Genomic DNA, 21059 nt, shown 5'->3' with positions numbered 1-21059 from the left:
AAAAAAAAACACAAACATTTGCAAAACTCCAGTAGGATGGACATGTTGCCTTTCCTACCTAGCATGCTGCCAGTGGTTTAGACGCCATGCCCGAAAAGTGGCCTTATTTTTTATTTATGTATTTTGCTAATAATAAATAAACCCTTTCTTTTAGACACTTCAGCAGTGGAAGTTAAGATGTTTTGTTGAACCGAAACCGGTTTGGCTCAGTGGATAGAGCTTCAGTCTGCGGACCCGGTTCGATTCCGGTCAAGGGCATGTACCTTGGTTGCGGGCACATCCGCAGTGGGAGGTGTGCAAGAGGCAGCTCATCGATGTTTCTAACTTTCTATCCCTCTGTCTTCCTCTCTGTAAAAAATAAATAAAAATGTATTTTTTTTAAAGACTTTTTGTTGAACTCATCTATTTCATCTTTGCAGCCCTTACCAGTCCCTCAAATTCTCTCATTTGTTTGCGAGACACTCCCCTCATCCAACCCCCTCTTCCCCCCCAGGCTGGGGCCCGCCTGGCACCGAGCAGGAGCTCAGTACAGTTCTGAGCACTATCCCTGCTCGGTCCGCCTCCAGGGGCACCGCGGCCCCCGCCCTTCCCGACGGCCTGAGACCGCGGACGTGACTGGGAGGAGCCTGGCCTGGAGTGCGCGCTGGCCGCGGGGCGCGGGCGCCATGGCGGAGCCCACCGTGTGCTCCTTCCTCACCAAGGTGCTGTGCGCGCACGGCGGCCGCATGCTCCTGCCGGACCTGCGCGCCCACGTGGAGCTGTCGGAGGCGCGGCTGGGCGCGGTGCTGCGCCAGGCGGGGCCCGACCGCTTCCTGCTGCAGGAGGTGGCGGTGCCCGCGGGCCCCTGGGACCCCGAGGCCGAGGTGGCGGCGGGCGCGGGCGGCGCGGGCGGCGGCCCCGCGGCCTGGCGGGTGGTGGCCGTGTCCTCCGCGCGCCTGTGCGCCCGCTACCAGCGCGGCGAGTGCCAGGCCTGCGCCCAGCTGCACCTCTGCCGCCGCCACATGCAGGGCAAGTGCCCGCACCGCGACTGCTGGTGAGCGGGGCCGGGGCGCGGGGGCCGGGAGGCCGGGGGCGCGGGGGGCCGGGGGGGCGGGGGGCCGGGAGGGCGCGGGGGACGCGAGGGACGCGGGGGGCGGTGGGGCGCGGGGGTCCGGGGGCGCGGGGGGCGGGGACGCGGGGGTCCGAGGGCGCGAGGGAGGGGGGATCGCGGGGGGCCGGGGCGGTGGAGCCGGGGGCGCGGGGGGCCCGGTGACCGGGGGGCCGGGGCGGGCGTCCTCCCGGACGCAGGCGGTATCACGACCCCCCCCTCTCGGGCCTAGACCCTCAGGCTGGAAGCGGGGGCCCGGGGGTGGCGCCCTCCTGGGAAAGGGCGGAAGGGAAGCCTGGGGGACGCCTGGCTTGTGTTCCCAGCTCCGGCGCCGCAGGAGGCGGGAGCTCAGGGCAGTTTGGATTTCTTTTCTTTCCTTTTAAAAAAAAATAATATATATTTTATCGATTTTTTACAGAGAGGAAGGGAAAGGGATAGTTAGAAACATCGATGAGAGAGAAACATCGACCAGCTGCCTCCTGCACACCCCCTATGTGCCCGCAGCCAATGTACATGCCCTTGACCGGAATCGACCCTGGGACCTTCCAGTCCCCAGGCCAACGCTCTATCCACTGAGCCAAACCGGTTTCGGCCAGTTTGGATTTCTTAGGCGCTTCTCATCCCTGGTCGCGCGGGTCCTCCGTGACTCGGCCCTGGTAAGCCAGGATTGGGACTTGAGAGTTGTCTCCGGTGCTTCTTTTGGGGGAGCATTTGCGAATCCCGTCAGGGCCTTGGGCCCTTTATGCAGAGATTGCCTCCTCCCACCCAGTCACGAAGTTTTACGGAAGCTAATCTCTCCTCTCTGGGTTTATAAAGACCTATCTGGTCCGACCCCCAGGAAACGGAGAGGTGGTTGACTTCGGAGAGGCCTGCTGAGCCTCGCGTGGTTTACTCCAGCTCCCCAAAGTGGGGGTGAGGGCGGTCCTTCTTTTTAACGTCGGTGGCTTGTGGTGGTGGGCAGACAAGTGCACTCACCTGCAGAACAGGTGGGCACCCCCTGTCAGGGCGGGCGACTGGGGGTGGGGGCTACCCTTGGCTTTTCAATATCCTCGTTTAAAACGAAGATGACCTTGGGAGCGGAGTTGCATCAACCCAGCTTTCCTATTACCAGAGCTTGTCAGGCTGCAGTACCTGGTGTCCCTGTTTATTGACTTCACATGCAAGTTGAAAGTGACTGTAGGCAAAGAATTGGACAGATTGGCCGCTTCACCTAGGCCTGGTCGGCAAACTGCGGCTCGAGAGCCACATGGGGCTCTTTGGCCCCTTGAGTGTGGCTCTTTCACAAAATGCCACGTGTGTGCGCGTGCGCGTGCATGTACTGTGCGATTGAAACTTCCTGGCCCACGCGCAGAAGTCGGTTTTCGGCTCCCAAAAGAAATTTCAATCGTTAATATTTGGCTCTGTTGACTAATGGGTTTGCTGACCACTGACTAGGCTTCTGATGCAGAGCCTTTGTGTTCCAGGTCTACCTGTACCCTTTCCCATGATATCCACACACCTGTCAACATCCAAGTGCTGAAAAACCATGGGCTTTTTGGCCTCAATGAGGCCCAGCTTCGGATTCTGCTCTTACAGAACGACCCCTGCCTTTTACCAGAGGTGAGTCACCAAGGAGCCACCCTCCCTGTCTGCCCAGTGGAAAGGTCAGGGGAGAGCAGGCAGCCTCAGGTGTACGGGGGGTGGGATGGTGACCTTTTCGGACTCTCTGGTTTTACTGGATTCTTATACTCAGGGAGGGATGGACTCCCCCATGGTATAGAAGTAATTATAAAGGCTCTTGGTTTTTTGAGTGTTTACTAGATGCTAAGCAATTTATATACATTAATAACTTGCCCCCATCTTTTAGGTGTGGAAACTGAGTCTCGGATAGGATAGATTAACTTGCCTTGGGTCACATAATAAATGGCAGATTTGAATTTAGGTCTGTTTACGAAGCTGGTGTTTTGTGAATTGCCCGTTTATGCTTTTGCCTATTTTTTTTTTTTTTTTGAGGCATTTGTCTTTTCCTGTTAATTTATAAGATGTCTTTAATAATAAAAATTTATTTTCTGGTCATATTTGTTACAAATATTGACCCCCATTTACTTTTTGGGGGGCCTTAGATGTAAATTTTAATTGCTTCAAAGCAACATGATTCAGTTTTATACTTAAAAAATACCCATTATAACTGCTATAATGGTGAATGAAGTTAGTATGTTTGTATCTGTTTAGCTAGACACAAATACTTTTTAAAAATAAAATAGTTGGATTTCTAGCTCTGGCCTGGTAGCTCAGTTGTTTGGAGCATCATCCTGATGCTCCAAGTTTATGAGTTTGATCCTCCATGAGGGCACTACCAGAGTCAACCAATGAATGCATAAATGGATGGAACAGCAGGCCAATGTCTCTCTCTCTCTCAAATCAATACATAAATTAAAGCCCTGGTCAGTTTATTCAGTGGTTAGAGTGAAGGGTCTTGGGTTCAATTCCCGGTCAAGGGCGTGTGCCTCAGTTAAAGGTCCGAGCCCTGGTCCTGATTGGGCTTGTGGGGGAGGCAACCAGTGGATGGTCCCTCACATTGATGTTTAGCTCTCTTTCTCTCTCCCATTTCTCCCACCCTTCTTCTCTCTCTCTCTCTCCCTTCCTCCTTCTCTCTCTCTCTCTCTCTCTCTCTCTCTCTCTCTCTCAAGATCAATGAAAAAAATATCCTCAGGTGAGGATTAAAAATGTATTTATTAAAAAATAGTTAGAACCCCTAAAATAAAATTTTATAAGAGACCACCAATTAAAAGTTGAGTTTTCTAGTCTGGCACAGTGATTTTTGCCAGAGGAGGGAGGAGAAGAAGGGAGGTGTTGGGAAGGAGAGGGTAGTTTGTGGCTGTGGCCCCATTTTAACTAAGAGATTGCAGGGTCTGGAAGGGAGAAAGGCCCAAAGCTGGAGCCTGTGGTTCAGATGGCAGAGGCTGCCCTCAGGGCAGCATCTTGTACCCACAGGCAGCACTGGCATCAGCCCCAGGAGCCGGGAGCTTTCTTCTTGGCGCCCATCCCCTTTCTCATTTCTTCAGATGGGTGAAGCCAGGCCAGGTATGTCCTGAGTCAGGAGCATTCCAACTGCGTCGCCAGGAGGGACACAATGCCTGCTCATCTTTTCTGTGCGTGAGCTTAAGATCGATGCGTGTGTTTAGAGTTGACAGCCTGACCCATCATTATAAAGGTCCCCACCAGGAGGATCTTGGTTCGCCTGGGTCAGACCCAGTTTACATCTGTTGCCCTAATGTAATTATTAATAATGCTTCCTAAAAAAATGCCCTTGTCTGGCTGACGAATTGTCTGTTCCCACTACCTGTCTAGGTTGGTTTCCCCACACAGGGATTTAGGTGTGTGATTTCTTGAAGTAGGGCTCCTTGCAAAAACTTGCTAAGATTTAAAAAAAAGGAAGCAGGTTACAGGGAAGGACAAGCTACACACACAAGACAAAATCAGGCCTTGACTTGACTCATTGTGGGGCCCGAGCTGCAATCACACTGAAGAATGGCGGCAAAGGGCCAGCCTTTATACCTGCTTAGAATTCACTCATTGGCTACAGACTTTGGGACAGGAAGGTAGGTCCACAGAAGGTCAAAATCAGAGAGAGGCAGCTGTGAGTTAGCAACAGCTGGGGGGAGATCTGGGCGGGAGTAACTACCCATCTGCCTTCCCCCCAATGATTTTATAAAAAGTGCATTTTTTTTTTCCACCCAAGGGTATTTTTTCCATTGATTTTCAGAGAGTGGAAGAGAGAGGGAAAGACAGAAACATTGACATGAGTGAAACACATCGATTGGTTGCCTCCTACACCCGCCCTGACCAGGTTCGGGGTGGAGAGAAGCCTGCAAACGAGGTATGTGCCCTTGACTTAAATAGAAGCTGGGACCCTTCGGTCCGCAGACCCGTGCTCTATCCACTGAGCCAAACTGGCTAGGGCCCACCCAGTGATTTTAACAGCCATTGGTGACCAGAGGTTGCCAGTTAGAGAAATTGTTATTTATTGGCTTAAAAGGTACAGTGCAAACCAGTGTTTTCAGCGTTGCCTCACTTCTCTCCCAGGTCTGTCTGTGCTACAACAAAGGGGAAGCCCTGCATGGCTACTGCATCCTCAAGGACAAATGCAACAAGTTTCACGTGTGCAAGTCCTTCGTCAGGGGGGAGTGCAGGCTTCAGAAATGCAAACGGTCCCACCAGCTCATCCACGCCGCATCCCTGAAGCTGCTGGAGGACCAAGGACTGAATGTTTCCAGTGTCGTCAATTTCCAGATCATCTCTACCTACAGGCACGAGAAGCTGCACAAGATGCTGGAAAATAAAGGTGAGAATGTCAGAGGTAGACAAAACTCTGTCACTGATGTAGTTTTTAAACACACATACACACACACACACACATTTTTATTGATTTCAGAGAGGAAGGGAGAGGGAGAGAGAGAGAGAAACATCAATGATGAGAGAATCATTGGTTGGCTACCCACCTGTATGCTCGCCCTGCATAGGGAATCAAGCCTGCAACCTGGGCATGTGCCCTGACTGAGAATTGAAATGGTGAACCCCTGGTTTATAGGCCGATGCTCAACCACTGAGCCGTGCTGGCCAGGCCTCACACTTAATTTTGACCTGAAAGTGAGTCTGGGGAGAAAGGACTTCACGTGTGTCGAGCTCTGTCCTAGGGCAGGTCAAGGACAGTCAGTGTTTTATGATACAGAACTGTGATTGTCACCAAAGCAGGGAAGGGATGGAGTTTATGTTCAGGGCTGCCAGCTGATGCCACCTGTCCCGTGCTTGAGCAGTGTAGCTCCTTGGTAAGTTGGGGGCCAGGAAGTAGATCGACCAGTCATCGTCGTCGTCGTCGTCGTCGTCGTCTTCTTTTTTTTTTTTTTTTTAACAGAGAGGAAGAGAGAGAGATAGAGAGTTAGAAACATCGATGAGAGAGAATCATCGGTCAGCTGCCTCTTGCACCCCAGCCCCCTTCACACCTCCCACTGGAGATGTACCCACAATCAAGGTACGGTACATGCCCTTAACCGGAATGGAACCTGAGACCTTTCAGTCCGCAGGCTGACGCTCTATCCTAGGGGTGTCGAACTCAATCAGAGAAGGGGCCAAAATCTAAAATCCAGCCTAAATTTTGGGCCGAATTGTTTACTGAACAGTCATAAACTGTCATTGTGATGGAAACGCAGTGGAGTGCAGTGATGACAGCGTGGTGCGGGCCACATTGCAAGGCCTGGCGGGACGGATTTGGCCCGTGGGCCTTGTGTTTGACACATGTGCTCTATCCAATGAGCCAAATCGGTTTCGGCAGGCAGATAGACCAGTCTTAAGAGCTCCATTAGGAAAAGAGAGGAGGGAGATGGACCAGTGACTAGGAAGGTAAGGGATGGCTTTTATTAATATTAAATTGAATTAAAGTTTTTTTCTTTTTTAATTGTTAGGAGATTTTAAGCACATTATTGAAAAATTTGGATCATAGAATAAAGATAAAAATTGCAAAAGATCGCTCATTGAAATGCATAGTAATTGTTACCATTTACTCAAAAGCCCTTCAGTTTTGTTACTCTATGAAGACTAGTCCAGTTGTAGTTAAAATATGTTTTGGTTTAGCATCTTAAACTGTCACTCTGTACAACATCATAACCATCTTCCCATCTCGCTGCTTAGTCTGTCACTTTTTAAGGTCTACAAAGTATGATTTGGTGTTCTTTTATATATATATATTTATATGTGTGTGTGTGTGTGTGTGTGAGTGTGTGTGTGTGTGTGTGTGTTTAATTGATTTTTTTACAGAGGAAGGGAGAGGGATAGAAAGTTAGAAACTTCGATCAGCTGCCTCCTGCACACCTCCTACTGGGGATGTACCCGCACCCAGGATACATGTTCTTGACCAGAATTGAACCTGGGACCTTTCAGTCTGCAGTCTGATGCTCTACCCACTGAGCCAAACCAGTCTGGGCTGGTGTTCTTTTCATTAGAATGCATTCAGGTTACTTATTCTGTTAGATTTGCCTGTAGCTGAAGATCAGTTTCACTGGGTGGTAGACTCAGGAGAATTCTTGATGGGAAAACCGTATCACCAAATCAGAGTCTCTAAGCTTTTACTATGGACCTTGCTTATGTTGGGATGGCAGTGGCTGACCTGCTAGGCAGGTGGGGAGAAGGTGGGGAGGGCTTTGCCTAGGCTGGTGTGGGAGGCTATCTAAGGACCCTGAATGGTGGCAGGGACCTTCTGCTCTGTATTATGTATAGGGCCTGTCATTATCTTCATCTGCTCTTGTTTTGTGGCTCTCCCCTAACTATGCAATAGTTTCTTTCTGCTTGCTCTGTGTGTGTTTAATACATACATATATACGTGTGTGTGTGTGTGTGTGTGTGTGTGTGTGTGTGTATTTAAAATATATTTTTATTGATTTCAGCTAGGAAGGGAGAAAGAGAGAGAGAGAAACATCAGTGTTGAGAGAAAATCATTGATTGGCTGCCTCCTGCACACCCCACACAACCCAGGCGTGTGCCCTTCACCGGAATTGAACCTGGGACCCTTCAGTCTGCAGGCTAGCGCTCTTTCCACTGAGTCGAACTGGCTAGGGCTACTATATTTTGAATCCAGAAGACACAAACTCTCCAAATTGAGACTTCTTTCTGAGGTCTGATTCGCTGGATGAATGCTCCCAATAAGAAATGAAATTTAGAAATGGTACAAGGAGTGTCTTAGGAAAGCTCATCTCTTCTTCTTCTTAGATAATTCATCTGCTTCTGTGGAGCACTCCCAGGGCCTTGAGAAGCAAGGAAGACCAGCTCCTGGGGCTGCAGAAGCCCGTCCCCCGGCTTCTGCCCCTGCCCAGGCGGCCAAGAAGCCAAGCGCAGGTAAACCGTGAAGTACGTCGCTGAAGGAAGAAGAAGCTTGTCCAGTGGGAAGGTCTGAAAACAAAGCTTCCGTTTTGAGCTTTGATTTGTAGCTATTCATTCATTTAATGATTTCTTTAAAATACCTACCTCACAGGGTGTTGTGAGAGTGAAAGGAGACAGAAAAGGAGACATTGTCAGATGTGGAGGGTACGGTTGGGGATGAGGTTGGACCTTGAGCAGGCAAAGAGAGGGTAAACGGGGGTGCAGATGGAGTCAGTGCTGGGCAAGCCCTGGGACGGCAGTTCCCGAGAGCTTTCCCGGGCTGGCCGGCAGAGCTCTTAGAGAGGCAGGTTTTGCTGACTGGCTGTGTGACCCATCCACATGTTTGTATGCCCATATATACAGTTTGAGTACGTTGACTTCATAAGCATCTTCTCATATTTGTTCATATTTATCACTTTTATGCACAGATATATTAGTATATCATAGTTTTCTTAACTGTTTCCCTTATTCTGGGAAATTTTGATTCTAACATTTTGAATATAACTCTTTTCTTATAATCCACACAATATTGAATTTTTAAAGTTAGTCTTTTGCTTAGCTTATAGTTGCAAAATGATAGTTGCTGTCTTTTGGTTTGCATTTCTTCAAATGTATATGCGAGTGAATATTTGTATGTGCCTGCTTTCTGTAGGTCTTTGTTTTGTGCATTTTGTTAATTACGGGGGCCTGTAATTACCTCCTTTGTGCCAGTGTGGGATGGCCGTTAGTTAGGCTCCTTAATTTTTATGAAAGGCTGTGCTCATATAATATTCATCTCTGTGGTTACATCCTCAGGCAACCCGGAAAGTATATAACTTTTGGGTGTTCGCCAGAGATTTCTACCTCACTTCTATTCTGCTCTTATGAAACTTTGTCCAAAGCCCAATTGCTGAGGTTTGAAGGATGTGTAGTTCATCCATTCCTCAAAATTGTATTCTTTCTTTTATGGATCACGATGGACCATCAGAGATCTATATACCTCGCTCTCTTCATGTTCACTTCCCCCTCCCTCTCCCATCTTCCCTCTCCCAGATGTCTTCCTCTGGTGATGCTCAGATGTTTGGTTCTTTGTTCCCATCAAAGGGTACCCCAGAGCAGCACTTTATGGAACCCTTCCCTGTGTTTGCTGTCGCGACATCCCCAAATGTCTGTGTGGAGTGTTTTTAGAAATACTTACCTGTCCTGCAATAGCATGACATTTGAGAAATAGGGGCAAGGTAGTGAGTTTTTCGTAAGGCTAACTTTACTTAATTTAGAAAGTTTTTTGTTGTGAAATTCTGTCTTTTGCATTGGGGGAAGTATTTTTTTAAAAAATATCCTTTGTAAAAGGAGAAATTGCTGTGTTTCTCCTAATGGACAGTGAAAGTCATGCAACTTTTGTTACTCTTTTCGGTTTGGTTGTCAACAGTGGTGTTTCTGAAAGCCCTCACAGCGTGCATGTCTTGTTTCTCCTTCCTTTCTGATTTCTCCTGGTGCTAATTTTTTTTAAAAAGTATTTTTACATTTTATTAGCATCATTATTTACATTATATCCTTGTACTACGTATATTTTTGTTGTAAACCATCTTCAGTTCTTAATGGAAACAGTGTAGTAGATAGATGCATATCCTTCACATTAAGAGACTTGGTAGACTTTTATATTATTGTGTTTCCTTCATGTATCTTATAATTATGTGCTTATATATGAAGTTACTGACCCTTTGTAATCTTTGTTGCAATATTTTCTTCAATTCTATAATATTTTAATTTTAGTTTTTTGGTATTCATTCTGTAGAAATATTTTATGTAATCATACCTGACAATCAGCTGTTACAGAGTTAGACTCAGAGATAAGTTTTCTTTGGCAATTTATTGGGCCTTATGAGATGAAGCTATACATCTCTAGGCTCCACAAATTCAACATATTCTAAATTGAAGGATTACATTTCTCCCAACTGTTCTCCTTTCCCCCTTTAAAAAAAAAAAAAATGTTGACGTTTTCACATCTAATGACTTAAGCCCAAAACCTGCAAAGTGCCCTAATACTCTTCTTTCTCCTGTTCCCAATGTCAGATTGGTTACCTAATGTTGGAGATTTTCCCCTTCAAAAATCTATCAAATTTTTATCCTTGTCAATGCCTTTTTTCACATTCCCCCTGCGTGCCTTATTTAAAACCCTCCTCACCTCTTCTATTGTAGAACTCGGTGGTTTTCAGGTCTTGTGAGTGTTTTGTGGGAGGTGCTAGGTTATTCTCCTTCCATGATGCCCCATTTCAATTGTTGATGTAATAGACTTTTGTGGATTTCTTTGATCTCCTTAACGCCCTTCTCTCCCTCTGCCTTCCCTTTTGCTGCCTGGTTGATCATTTGAAATCCAGTCCTAATCATATTGCTTTTTCCTGCCATTACTTTTATTGGTCCCGGTCACGTAGGATATGAGTCATAAACTCATACAGCTACAGGGACCAGAAAGGGGAGTTATGGATGAAATGAGCTGGAGGTAAGAGGAAGGGGGTAAAGAGGAAGAGCTGTGGCAAATTGTCCCATCGAAAGGGGGCCACTGCCTCTCCTTTTCGTGTGAGAACTTGGTCCAGTTTGTTCAATTGTCCATTTTGACAAAAGAAGCCAGAAAGCCAGATTTTCTGATCTTTAAATATTACGTTTTTAAAATGCAGGCCAATATTGTGTGTGCTGACCTACTTGCGGCTTTTGATCCTGTGACTCTGCGTTTGTAAGTTCCCTCTCTCTCGGTGTCCCCCTTCTTCCCTTCACCTGCCTTAAAACCTGGTAAAATTTGGTTCTTTAAATGCCGGTTAAGGAGAGTCCTCAGCTCTCTAGCATAGCACTTACTCCTTTGTATTGCAGTGCCTTGTGCTTTTTCCCTATGATTGAACAGAAATGTTATTTTCTTGGGAATTCTAACTGGTATTTAGATATTTTAAGTATGTAAATCTATACATTTATAAATAAAATTCATTTGTATTTTATATGTGCATTTAGTAATTTTTTTTGTTTTTATTGCTATATACTCAAAGTATATTTTTTTTTCTGAGTGCTGTTTTGAGTTTTTGTAAACTGATTTATAATGTCATTAATTTTTTCCCAGCTCTTTTGAGAAATAATGGACACATAACATGTGGAAGTTTAAGGTGTGCAAGGCTATGATTTCATGCATTTATACTTGCAAAATGATGACTACAATGAGGTTAGTTAGCACATTTATCACCTCACATTTATTATTATGTTAACAATAATGTATTATTGTCTCATTGAGTTACTCTTTAATATTATTTAGGAATACTTTTACAAAAAAATTTTTTTAATATAATATATCATTATGGAAATTTTGGAGAATACAGGAATGTATTAAGAAGTAAGTAATTATCCATAATACTACTGTGTAGAGACAATCACTGTTAGTATTTTAAGATATCTTTTTCAGTCATTTTTTTCATGTACATATTCTTAAATATTGAGAGTATACCATATATACAATTTCATGTTATGTTGTTTTGAACTGACATTATTTGCTAACCATTTTCCTATATAATTGAAAGCACTAACAATTATATGTGATGATTTTGTTAAATTTTTTTATATATATCATTTATTTAATCATAGTCCTGTTGTTGGATATTATTGTTTGCTACATTCTGGTACATAAATCTTTGTCTGCGCTTCTGATCATTTTCTTAGATGTGGCTATCCTGTACCAGAGGTATGAATAGTTTAGTCAAAAAAGCATTTTGAAAATGCCCAAGTGGCTGGACCATTGACCCTCTCAGCAGTGTGGGGATTGCCACTCTCCAGCAGCGTGTGCTGAAGGTACTTCCATTGGGATGGAAGACACAGGGTACCTTTTGTTTCTAATGAGTTCTTCTGAGCAGGCATTTAGAAAAGTACATTGGTACTAATTGCTACTTAACTACACGTTAAAGGCTCTATTTTAATCTGCTAGGCATTAGCATTATGATGCTGTGTGCAGTTTCTGATGTTTTATCTTTACTGAGATTATCTGCATGGTCAGGTTGTATGAGTGTGTGGTGTGTGTGTGTGTGTGTGTGTGTGTGTGTGTGTGTGAACTGACCGTGCATTTATCTTACAAGGATAAAGTTTTATTCTCCTGGGGCCTCCGAGGTGTTCCCTCTCAGGTGTTTATGTCCCAGTACATTTTTGTTTTATGCAGAAAGTGAGACTGCCTCCCTCTCATACACATGGCAGGCCTCGGTTCAGGGAAGCGTCTGCTGACCTGAGTTGACCGTGTCTGCTTTCAGGTTTGGAGGGGCTCCTCTGGTCGAGGAAAACTCGGGAATGCCTCAGACAGACCATCCTGTGGGTCACACCTCTCCAGGCCCATCACTGCACACCGGAAAACAGAAAGCATCTTCCTTGTTCGATCTCGTCTCAATATGTTCACGTTGCTCCCTCTGGTCTCTCCAGGTGCTGGGGTTCCTGACATCTGAAACTTCTTCGGGAAACAGTGTCTGGCTGGGCTTCTTTGGGTCACTGCGTCTCCAGCCATAAGCCCCTGCACCCACTGTAACCCCATTCCTCACACCTACCCTGTCACAGGAGGTGGGAAGGAGTTTTCCAAGTGGCTGCATTGCTGGGCTCCCCATCACTCACTCACCTCGCTGGCTGAGGAGTCCCTGCACTGGAGCACCAGGCACAGGGACAGCGGCTGCTGGCTGCGTGGGCAGAGCGCTCTGTGTTAGTGACCTGGGTGACGGAGGCGCATAGAGTCCCACCACACAGCTGCCCTGGCTTCACAGCCCACCATCCTCCTCTTCCCTCCAGGACTCTCCACGGAGAATCCAGTGAGTGTCCAAACCGCTCCAACTCAAAGACGCATCACCCATCAGAGCTCACACATAATGTAAAGATACTAGAGGCCGAGCACTGGGGCTCAGGGTCCCTCAGCCCGGCCTGCGCCCTTTCATAGTCAGGAGCCCTCGGAGGATGCCCAGTTGACGGCTTAAGATCGCTATCCATTCTAAGCCACAGTCAGACATCCTTAGTGCTACCACGGAGGCAGGCTGCTGCGCCCCCCAGCCATCAGCCCGGCTTGTGGCTGAGCAGCACTCCCCCTGTGGGAGTGCACTGACCAGCAGGGGGCAGCTCCTGTGTTGAGCATCTGCCCCTGGTGGTCAATGTGCGTCATAACAACTGGTTGTCCTGCTGTTCGGTCAATTTACATATTACCCTTTTATTATATAGAATTATTACGTAGGATATCATCATTGCCTGGTTGCTATGGGTCAGTTGCTTTATCGTTGACTCATGCACTAAGAGATTGCTGGTTCAATTCTTGGTTAGGGCACAGGCTTGACCCCCAATAGGAGGCATGCAGGAAGCAGCTGACCAATGTTTCTCTCCCATAGATGTTTCTGTCTCTCTCCCTCTTCCTCTAAAACATCAACAAAAACAAAAAAAAAGATATATCATTAAGATAGTTTAGGTTAGGCCACATTAGCAAACAACCATTAAATCTCATGACAGCAATTAAGATTTGCTTTTCACTTGTGCTCATGGTGGTTGGTTTCAGTTACGTTCCATGTCCTTTTCACCTTGGGACCCAGTTTGACAGAGTAGACGCCGTCTGGACCAGTGCTGGTGTCCTGCAGGAAGAAACCTCAAGCTGACTCTTACAATGAGGGTCTATCTACTCTCCTTGCGTGGGTCATGTGGCCACCCTGTGCACAGCAGGGCTGGAACGTATCATCCTACATGGAGAGGTATGGCAGGTCACATGGCCACGCCTAACGTCAATGGGCAAAGGTGATAGTGCGCCTCCAGGACGCCCCGGTTAATATTGTCAACTCTATAATACAGTCACCACAGGAGGCAGCTCAGACAGGCGGTCTTCCTTGAGCTGCTGTGGATGTGGGGGGCTTGTCCCTTTAAGAATGCTATAGAATTTCTGATGTTGGCATACATTGACAGCTTCCCCCGAGATGTGCTCAACACTGACTGCATGCTGACGATGGAGGCAAACCAAGGTACTGCAGAGTTCTCGTTCTGGCCAGCGGCTGGAGGGACCCAGACCAGCACAGAGCCCCTGGGTCAGGAAAGGCGTGGATGTGGGGCAGAGTGGCTACGTCGTTCAGGCTCAGGCGTGGCTTAGGCTACGGTGAACCGACTGTCCCTGGCTGCCCAGGACTGAGCGGTTTCCCTCAACAATGTCAGGCACAGCCGGCCAACTGGTCACCCTATCACAGGTGCTCTTCATGCTGTCCCTTTTTTTCAACATTGGCTTCTGGTGAAGTTGGGTTAAGGAAATAGGTTGATTCACTGTGTAGCATTTATAATCCCTGATTGGATCAGCAAAGTATGGGAGTGTGTGTGTGTGTGTGTGTGTGTGAGAGAGAGAGAGAGAGAGAGAGAGAGAGAGAGAGAGAGAGAGCGCGCCCCTGTGCCTTTATCGGGGAAGGAAAAGCTCATTCTGTGGCAATGGATATTGCTTATGGTTCATCCAATGAGGCAATTGATGCTGCTGGTAAGTCACCACAAGCAATCCACCCTGGAACAGACATGCCCTCTGAAAAGCCATAATTTGATGGTTGATGCCACTCCATGCCTCTGGGCCTCGTTTTGCTTCTAAGACAATAGGGCAGCGTCAGCTGGCAGATGGCAGGCCAAGTTCTTGAGACACCCTCACCTGTAACCACTGAATGTCAAAAGTTTACAGCAGAAGCACTTCATCACAGACCCGTGCACCGTCCCTTCCGCTAATCCCTGCTGTCGTCACCAGCTTCGTGGTCATTTTCTCCTCCGCCCTCTGCCCCGAACCTCCCTGTACACCAGCCACTGCCATTCAGTTTATGGAGGGAAGTGTCCGCTTCCATGGACTTCCAACCACCTTGTCCCTGATGGTTTGCATTCTGGTCCACCTGGCTCTGCCCATTCTGTGGAAGAAGGAACATGTTGGCTGAATTTCAGAGGTGTCCTGCTCTTACAGGTTCTCCAGGTAAGACAGTTGGTCTGTCCATCTCCTGCCACTCATTCCACTTGGGGGTTGGTGAATAACAAAACCTTATGCTTTTCCCATTGGGAATGTACTCGCCACCTGTCAACTATCATGAGGACTGCTATTTCAGCTCCAAGATCTGTACTAAGTTATAAGGTTAACCCCTTACAAGGGGAGGGATTCCAACCAGCGGGGGTTATACTCCAGGGACCTCCCAGAGGCATGACTGGGAGGAGGCCAAATTAAGACAGCAGTGAATTTGTAGGCACATTTTCCTTTTTTTGTCTCTGAGAAGGGATTTATGTTTTCCCTATAAAATCTGTATCTTTGACATATGAAAGGCTTGTATCTGCTACCCAATCTTCTGCAATGAGAAGACAAAACAGGATGTGGCATATAAGCCTTGGGTATTGGGCTCATTTAGAGGTCAGAGCTTATCTCTCCACCTCCCATAACTATATGCATCAAAACTAACTACAAGTTGGAGATGAGGACAACCAAAGTCCATTTTCTGCTATTCAGAAATGCCTCTATTTTTACCTGATCTTGGAGGTTTGGTGTGTATTGAATATATTGTTTCACTTTTTCTGCTCCGTGGCCTCCCTGTCAAGCTGCTGTTGATCTATGAACACATATGTAAGTACATTAGAAGTGTTCGTTGTTGGTAGAACCATGAATAAATTTTTCTGTAATTTTAATAATCACAATGTTAATTATCTATTTTGGGAGTTAGGAATGTCTATCATATACATATATATAGTATGTTTACATAGTATGACATATAATACATATGGACATCTCTATATATAATGCATTATATAGAGAGTTTGAACATCTTTCTCATCTATATCCTCCCCACCCTCTGGATTCTCTTTGATCCTCACTCCCAATAGGGTAAAACTATCTGCTCACAACTTTGTTCACCTGTCAACTCCTTCATTTTTTGGCTCTATGTTTTTTTCTCTCTTTTCTTTCTAATTGCTGGTTACCTCCTAATTGCATATTTATTTATATATTTAATGCACAAAATTCATGCAAAGGACTCGGCTCCCGCAGCCCCAGCTTCAGCTTAAAGGTCATCTGGAATGCTTTTATTGTTATAGATTTTTAACCAGCACACAAAAAAAATGTTTATTAGAAGGATACAATAGTAAACTCATAAATGAAGGCTTCTTCCCTTTTAAGTTGGATATGATTTATTACTCATTATTATTTAACTGAATTTATTAGGGTGCGTTAGATTATAGGTTTCAGGTGTACAATTAGATCATATAGGTTTCAGGTGTACAATTCTATAATTATCTGTATATTGCAGTGATATTCAACCGGTGTGCACAAGAGTGTTTAAAACATGCCATACCTGACTAGTTAGGGACACTGATGTTTTCTCTCTTAGATTATCAAATTAAAAATGACAGCAGCCAACACAATAGCCATCTGGTGTGAATGAATCAAAATTATACCTATATATTTTGGTGTGCTGCAGAATTTCAGTAATTAGTTTATGTGTACCATGAGATGGAAAAGGCTGAAAATCGCTGGTATATTGTATCATGTGCTTACCACCCCATGTCCAGCCTCCTTCCCATTTTTTGTCTCTATGTTGATCAGATGTCTCTATGCCCAATTTTAAGAAGTTTCAGGTGAGAAGGAAGCTATTAGCCAGAATAAATTCAACTGCCTGGCAACTAAATCCATGTTACTGTCTCCTGGTGTCAACACCGATTCTGGGTCCTGTGCTTCATTCCTGACCTTTGGCTTTTGACTTTTATTCAAATGGGTGAGTGCTGGTTACCTCCTGTCGGTGGTTTTTCCTGTCAGTCTTGACTCTGCCCATGGGTCATACAGCCACGCTACAGTTTCTACATCCAAGGCAAGCAATGTCTGTTTTAAAATGTAGATTTTGTTTTCATTCTGGTATGCCGAGGCCAACAGTATATTGGAGAAAAGACAGTATATTGCTCACAGTTCCCAAGAGAAGGGGCAATCATACTACAGAGGCAGAAGAGAGAACACCAGGGCCAGTCACAGGCAGAGGTGGAGAAAAGGGGAGAGAAGGAGAAAGAGGTGAAGAGAAGACACCGGAGTGGATGAGTAGGTTAAGCAGGTTTAGGGTTGGTTAGTTTGAATAACGACATGGGCTCTAGGGTGCAGGGGTTGCCTCTAATTGTCTGATGCTGAGCTCTGAGATGATGGGCAGAGCAAGCAAAGCAGGCGGTGGGGGGACGTGGGCCCTGGATTAGTTAGCTTGCATACTAAGCGAAGGAGAGAGCGTGGGGATGGGAGGAGAGGACGCTGTTTTCTATCTCTAGGAGTTTTATGAAGCCTCTTACCCTGGGAGGGGCAAGCCTTCTCTAGTCTGCAAGGCCCCAGATATCCAAATCTCAGGCACAGAAACTTAAAAACATGGTTAATCAATATTTTAAACACATTCTGTCCTTCACAGGCAGGAGTTGGCATTAGTGATCCACCCAAATCCAGTACTTGGTGATATACTGGTGGTCACTTGGCTCTGGATTTGCCACCTGGTCATTCATAATAATATTTAACACTTATTCTGCCAGTGCTGCAATGGCAACTACAATGGTAGATTGGTTGTAAAAATGGCCCAATAGCCAGAACCGGTTTGGCTCAGTGGATAGAACGTCAGCCTGTGGACTGAAAGGTCCCAGGTTTGATTCCAGTCAAGGGCATGTACCTTGGTTGCGGGCACATCCCCAGTAGGGGGTGTGCAAGAGGCAGCTGATCGATGATTCTCTCTCATCGATGTTTCTAACTCTCTATTCCTCTCTCTTCCTCTCTGTAAAAAATCAATAAAATTTATATATTTTTTAAAAATGGTCTAATACTCTGTCCCTCCCTATATCCATGTTCTTTGTCATGTGACTTTGTAGCTCCTCCCATCAAGAGGGAGTTTCCCCTTCCCTGGAATCTGGGCGGGCCATGTGCCTTGTGCGGAGGAACAGAACACAGAAGTGATGGTTCCACATCCAGGATTCCGGAGGCCTTGGACACTTCCACTCATTCTCTTGGAACCCCCTCTGAAGAAGCCCACACTAGCCTGCTGCTGGAGGAGATGACCTGGAGGAGCGTCCAGTTGCCCCAGCCTCCAGCCTGCTGTTCCCCAAACAAGTGAGAGCTCAGCCACGATTAGCAAAGCTGTCTACTGGCCCTGCAATGAACCATCAATGTATGAGTGAGCCCATCCAAGACCAGAGACCTGCTCAGGTGACCTGTGGATCTGTGAGCAATGGTAAATGCTCTTTGTAGCCTTTCTGTGGGTTTGTTTTTCTAAAGGGGTAGATACTTTTTATACATGCTTTTTCTCATATATTTTGTTTGTTAAAAGTGACAAGAAAATTCTGAGATGTCCTAAATTACAACAGGCCAGAGGGTGGAAGGAAGAAATGGAAAAGGGGGGTTATTCAGTTAACAATTGCAGCGCACAGCCAAACAAAAGACTGCTCAGGCCTACCTGGTTTGGCTCAGTGGATAGAGCTTCAGCCTGCGAACTGAAGGGTACCAGTACATTCCGGTCAAGGGCACATGCCTGGTTGTGGGCTTAATTCCCTGTAGGGGGCGGGGGTGCAGGAGGCAGCCAATCAATGATTCTCATTGATGTTTCTATCTCCCTATCCTTTTCTGAAATCAATAAAAATATATTTAAAAACAGCCGAAACTGGTTTGGCTCAGTGGATAGAGCCTCGGTCTGCGGACTGAGGGGTCCCAGGTTCGATTCCGGTCAGGGGCATGTGCATTGATTGCGAGCACATCCCCAGTGGGGGTGTGTGCAGGGGGCAGCTGGTTGATGATTCTCATTGACATCTCTAACTCTCTATCCCTCTCCCTTCCTCTCTGTAAAAAATCAAAATATATTAAAAAAAAAAACTATATATATATATATATATATATATATATATATACACACACACACACACACAATTAAAAAAAAAACACCTGCTAGCACTTCTTAGTGTGCATTGGAATCATTAAATTAACTTCCAGATGGCTATTTCTAGACGATCTAATTAACTCCCACGAGGCCATTTCTGAGATCACCTGAAAGGAAAGGATAGCCAGGCATCCACCAAACGCCAGGAGCTTCCACTTCTTGTTCACTGACCCTGCTGCGCCTGTCCCAGGACGAGCCCCACTTCACCTGCTCCCAGCCACCCGTTTGTCTATGGCTAATAGAAATCCTCTCAGACTGGCTTATCCTACCTCCTACTTTGGCAAGACTCTAGGACTAAGAACATGTCTGTCTTTTCTACCCTGTTTCCCCAACTTGTCTGTCTTTTCTACCCTGTTTCCCTGAAAATAAGAGTGTCTTATATTAATTTTTGCTCCCAAAGATGCGCTAGGTCTTATTTTCAGGGGATGTCTTATTTTTCCATGAAGAAGAATACAGTATACATTTATTGTTAAATGAAAATAAAGGAAATTTATTACCTGTATACGGCACAGTAGTACGGTAGTTGTCAACACAAACCAGACAAACTGAATCCTACAGTATCAAGAATTTACTCATTTATTTAATGACAATCATGTCATCTTCTGGAACATCATCATAACAATCCAATTCCTGAATTTCTTGTGACTCCATTTCTTTCAGAATCGGTGGACCAAATCTCTCATGTTTAGCCTAGATGGGGCCTTATTTTCGGGGGGATGCCTTATATTTCACTCAGAAGGAAACCTGTAAGTAGGTCTTATTTTCAGAGGATGTCTTATTTTCGGGGAAACACGGTATTAGCCTTGCTGCTGGTGGTTTAGCCTTGATGCCCAAGACCATCATCTTTTTGCTAGCAATGGGCCAATAAACACTTTATTTTAAAAAAGACTTCAGCTGCCCTGGTTGGTTTTGCTCTCAGTGGGTAGAGCATCTACCTGCAGACCAAAGGGTCTCATGTTCAATTCCTGGTCAAGGGCATTCCCAGTAGGGATGCATCTGGGAGGCAACCAATCAATGTGTCTCTCTCATATTGATGTTTCTATCTCTTTCTCCCCTCCTCCTTTCTCCCACTCTCTTTAGAAATCAATGGGGGAAAAATCCTCAGGTATAGAAGTTAAAATTTTTGTTGAACAAAAACATGTAGAACTATATTTTTAGACAGACTTTATTGTTTTTTTTATTTATTTTCTTAATAAAGAGAGGAAGTGAGAGGGATAGAGAGTTAGAAACATCAATGAGAGAGAAACATCGATCAACTGCCTCCTGCACACCCCCCACTGGGGATATGCCCACAACCAAGGTACATGCCCTTGACCAGAATCAATCCTGGGACCTTTCAGTCTGCAGGCTGATACTCGATCCTCTGAGCCAAACCAGTTAGGGCAAAGACTTTATTGTTTTTTAGAATAGGAATTTCTGAAAAAGTACTAGACTAGCAGCTTAATCAGGGTTGTAATAGAAGAGTATTTCCTTGCACTGGAAATAAAAAAAATAAACTGAGTCTGATGTTCAAAAGTAATATCCACTTGAACAGGCGGCTGGTAGGGTGATTCCCATGTACTGCTGGAGGAAGGATATGGTAGAAGACAAGTTGGCATTATTATAAAAGGTCTAAAAAATAAGCATGCACTTTGAATGATTCTAGTTTTAGGAATTTATTGTGTGATAATAAAAGATGGGCAGAGGAATTGACCCACAAAGCTGTTCATATTTGTTAGGGTCCCGACAAGAAACAGATGGCACACCGACTGGGTAAGTGTGGAGAATTGAATGAAGGACTATTATACAGGCCTGAGCAGGGTGAAGGGAAACCAGAGAAAGGCAGAGCGTTTAAATTAGCAGGGATGGGGACATCACTTAGGATGTCATCCAAAGCATAAAGGTACAAGGGGGTGGCTGTTACACAACCCAAGGAGAGAAGCCACAGGAGAGAATCGCCTACAGATGCGCTTCAGGTCTTGTGTTCAAGCACTTAGCCAATTAGTGCTTTAGGGAGGAAGCCGGGGGAATAAGCACTCTTGCCCCTTCCTTTTCCCATTATCTGATTTCTTGCTGGTGCCTTCCCCACTGGCCGACCCACAGGAAGCGGAGAGGGTAGAAGGCCAATGAGTGATTCTTGCAAAGGTCAGTTTCCTGGAGCAAACAGCATGGCGGGTAAAGGCAAAGCAAGGGCCAAGGGCTAA

The 21059-nt window shown here is 45.8% G+C and overlaps 1 protein-coding gene across 2 annotated transcripts; it reads left to right on the top strand.

The window, feature by feature from the left end:
- The first annotated feature begins 610 nt into the window (after positions 1 to 610).
- On the top strand, positions 611 to 20188 carry ZC3HAV1L (zinc finger CCCH-type containing, antiviral 1 like). 2 transcript variants are annotated; one of them, XM_045577206.1, is made up of 5 exons: positions 611 to 1033; positions 2551 to 2686; positions 5153 to 5411; positions 7829 to 7954; positions 10633 to 16350. In XM_045577206.1, exons 1-5 carry the CDS (start codon positions 666 to 668, stop codon positions 10650 to 10652), a joined length of 909 nt encoding a protein of 302 aa, XP_045433162.1. In that variant the 5' UTR covers positions 611 to 665; the 3' UTR covers positions 10653 to 16350. The 2 variants fall into 2 exon arrangements, 1 of the variants encoding a protein (XP_045433162.1); XR_004986304.2 differs by lacking the exon at positions 10633 to 16350 and adding an exon at positions 20177 to 20188 and having other exon boundaries at positions 612 to 1033; positions 7829 to 8650.
- The last annotated feature ends 871 nt before the right edge of the window (positions 20189 to 21059 follow it).

This window comes from Pipistrellus kuhlii, unplaced genomic scaffold (genome assembly GCF_014108245.1).
Source record: "Pipistrellus kuhlii isolate mPipKuh1 unplaced genomic scaffold, mPipKuh1.p scaffold_m20_p_10, whole genome shotgun sequence".
Taxonomy (NCBI): domain Eukaryota; kingdom Metazoa; phylum Chordata; class Mammalia; order Chiroptera; family Vespertilionidae; genus Pipistrellus; species Pipistrellus kuhlii.
Note: the sequence above shows the minus strand (reverse complement) of the source record. Positions and strands in the feature narration are given on the sequence as shown.

What these genes read in the sequence shown, in the direction of transcription:
- ZC3HAV1L (XM_045577206.1), top strand. Translation starts at nt 666, where the DNA reads ATGGCGGAGCCCACCGTGTGCTCCTTCCTCACCAAGGTGCTGTGCGCG. An exon ending in TGCCCGCACCGCGACTGCTG is followed by an intron (nt 1,034 to 2,550) that starts GTGAGCGGGGCC and finishes TTTGTGTTCCAG; the next exon opens with GTCTACCTGTACCCTTTCCC. An exon ending in ACCCCTGCCTTTTACCAGAG is followed by an intron (nt 2,687 to 5,152) that starts GTGAGTCACCAA and finishes CTTCTCTCCCAG; the next exon opens with GTCTGTCTGTGCTACAACAA.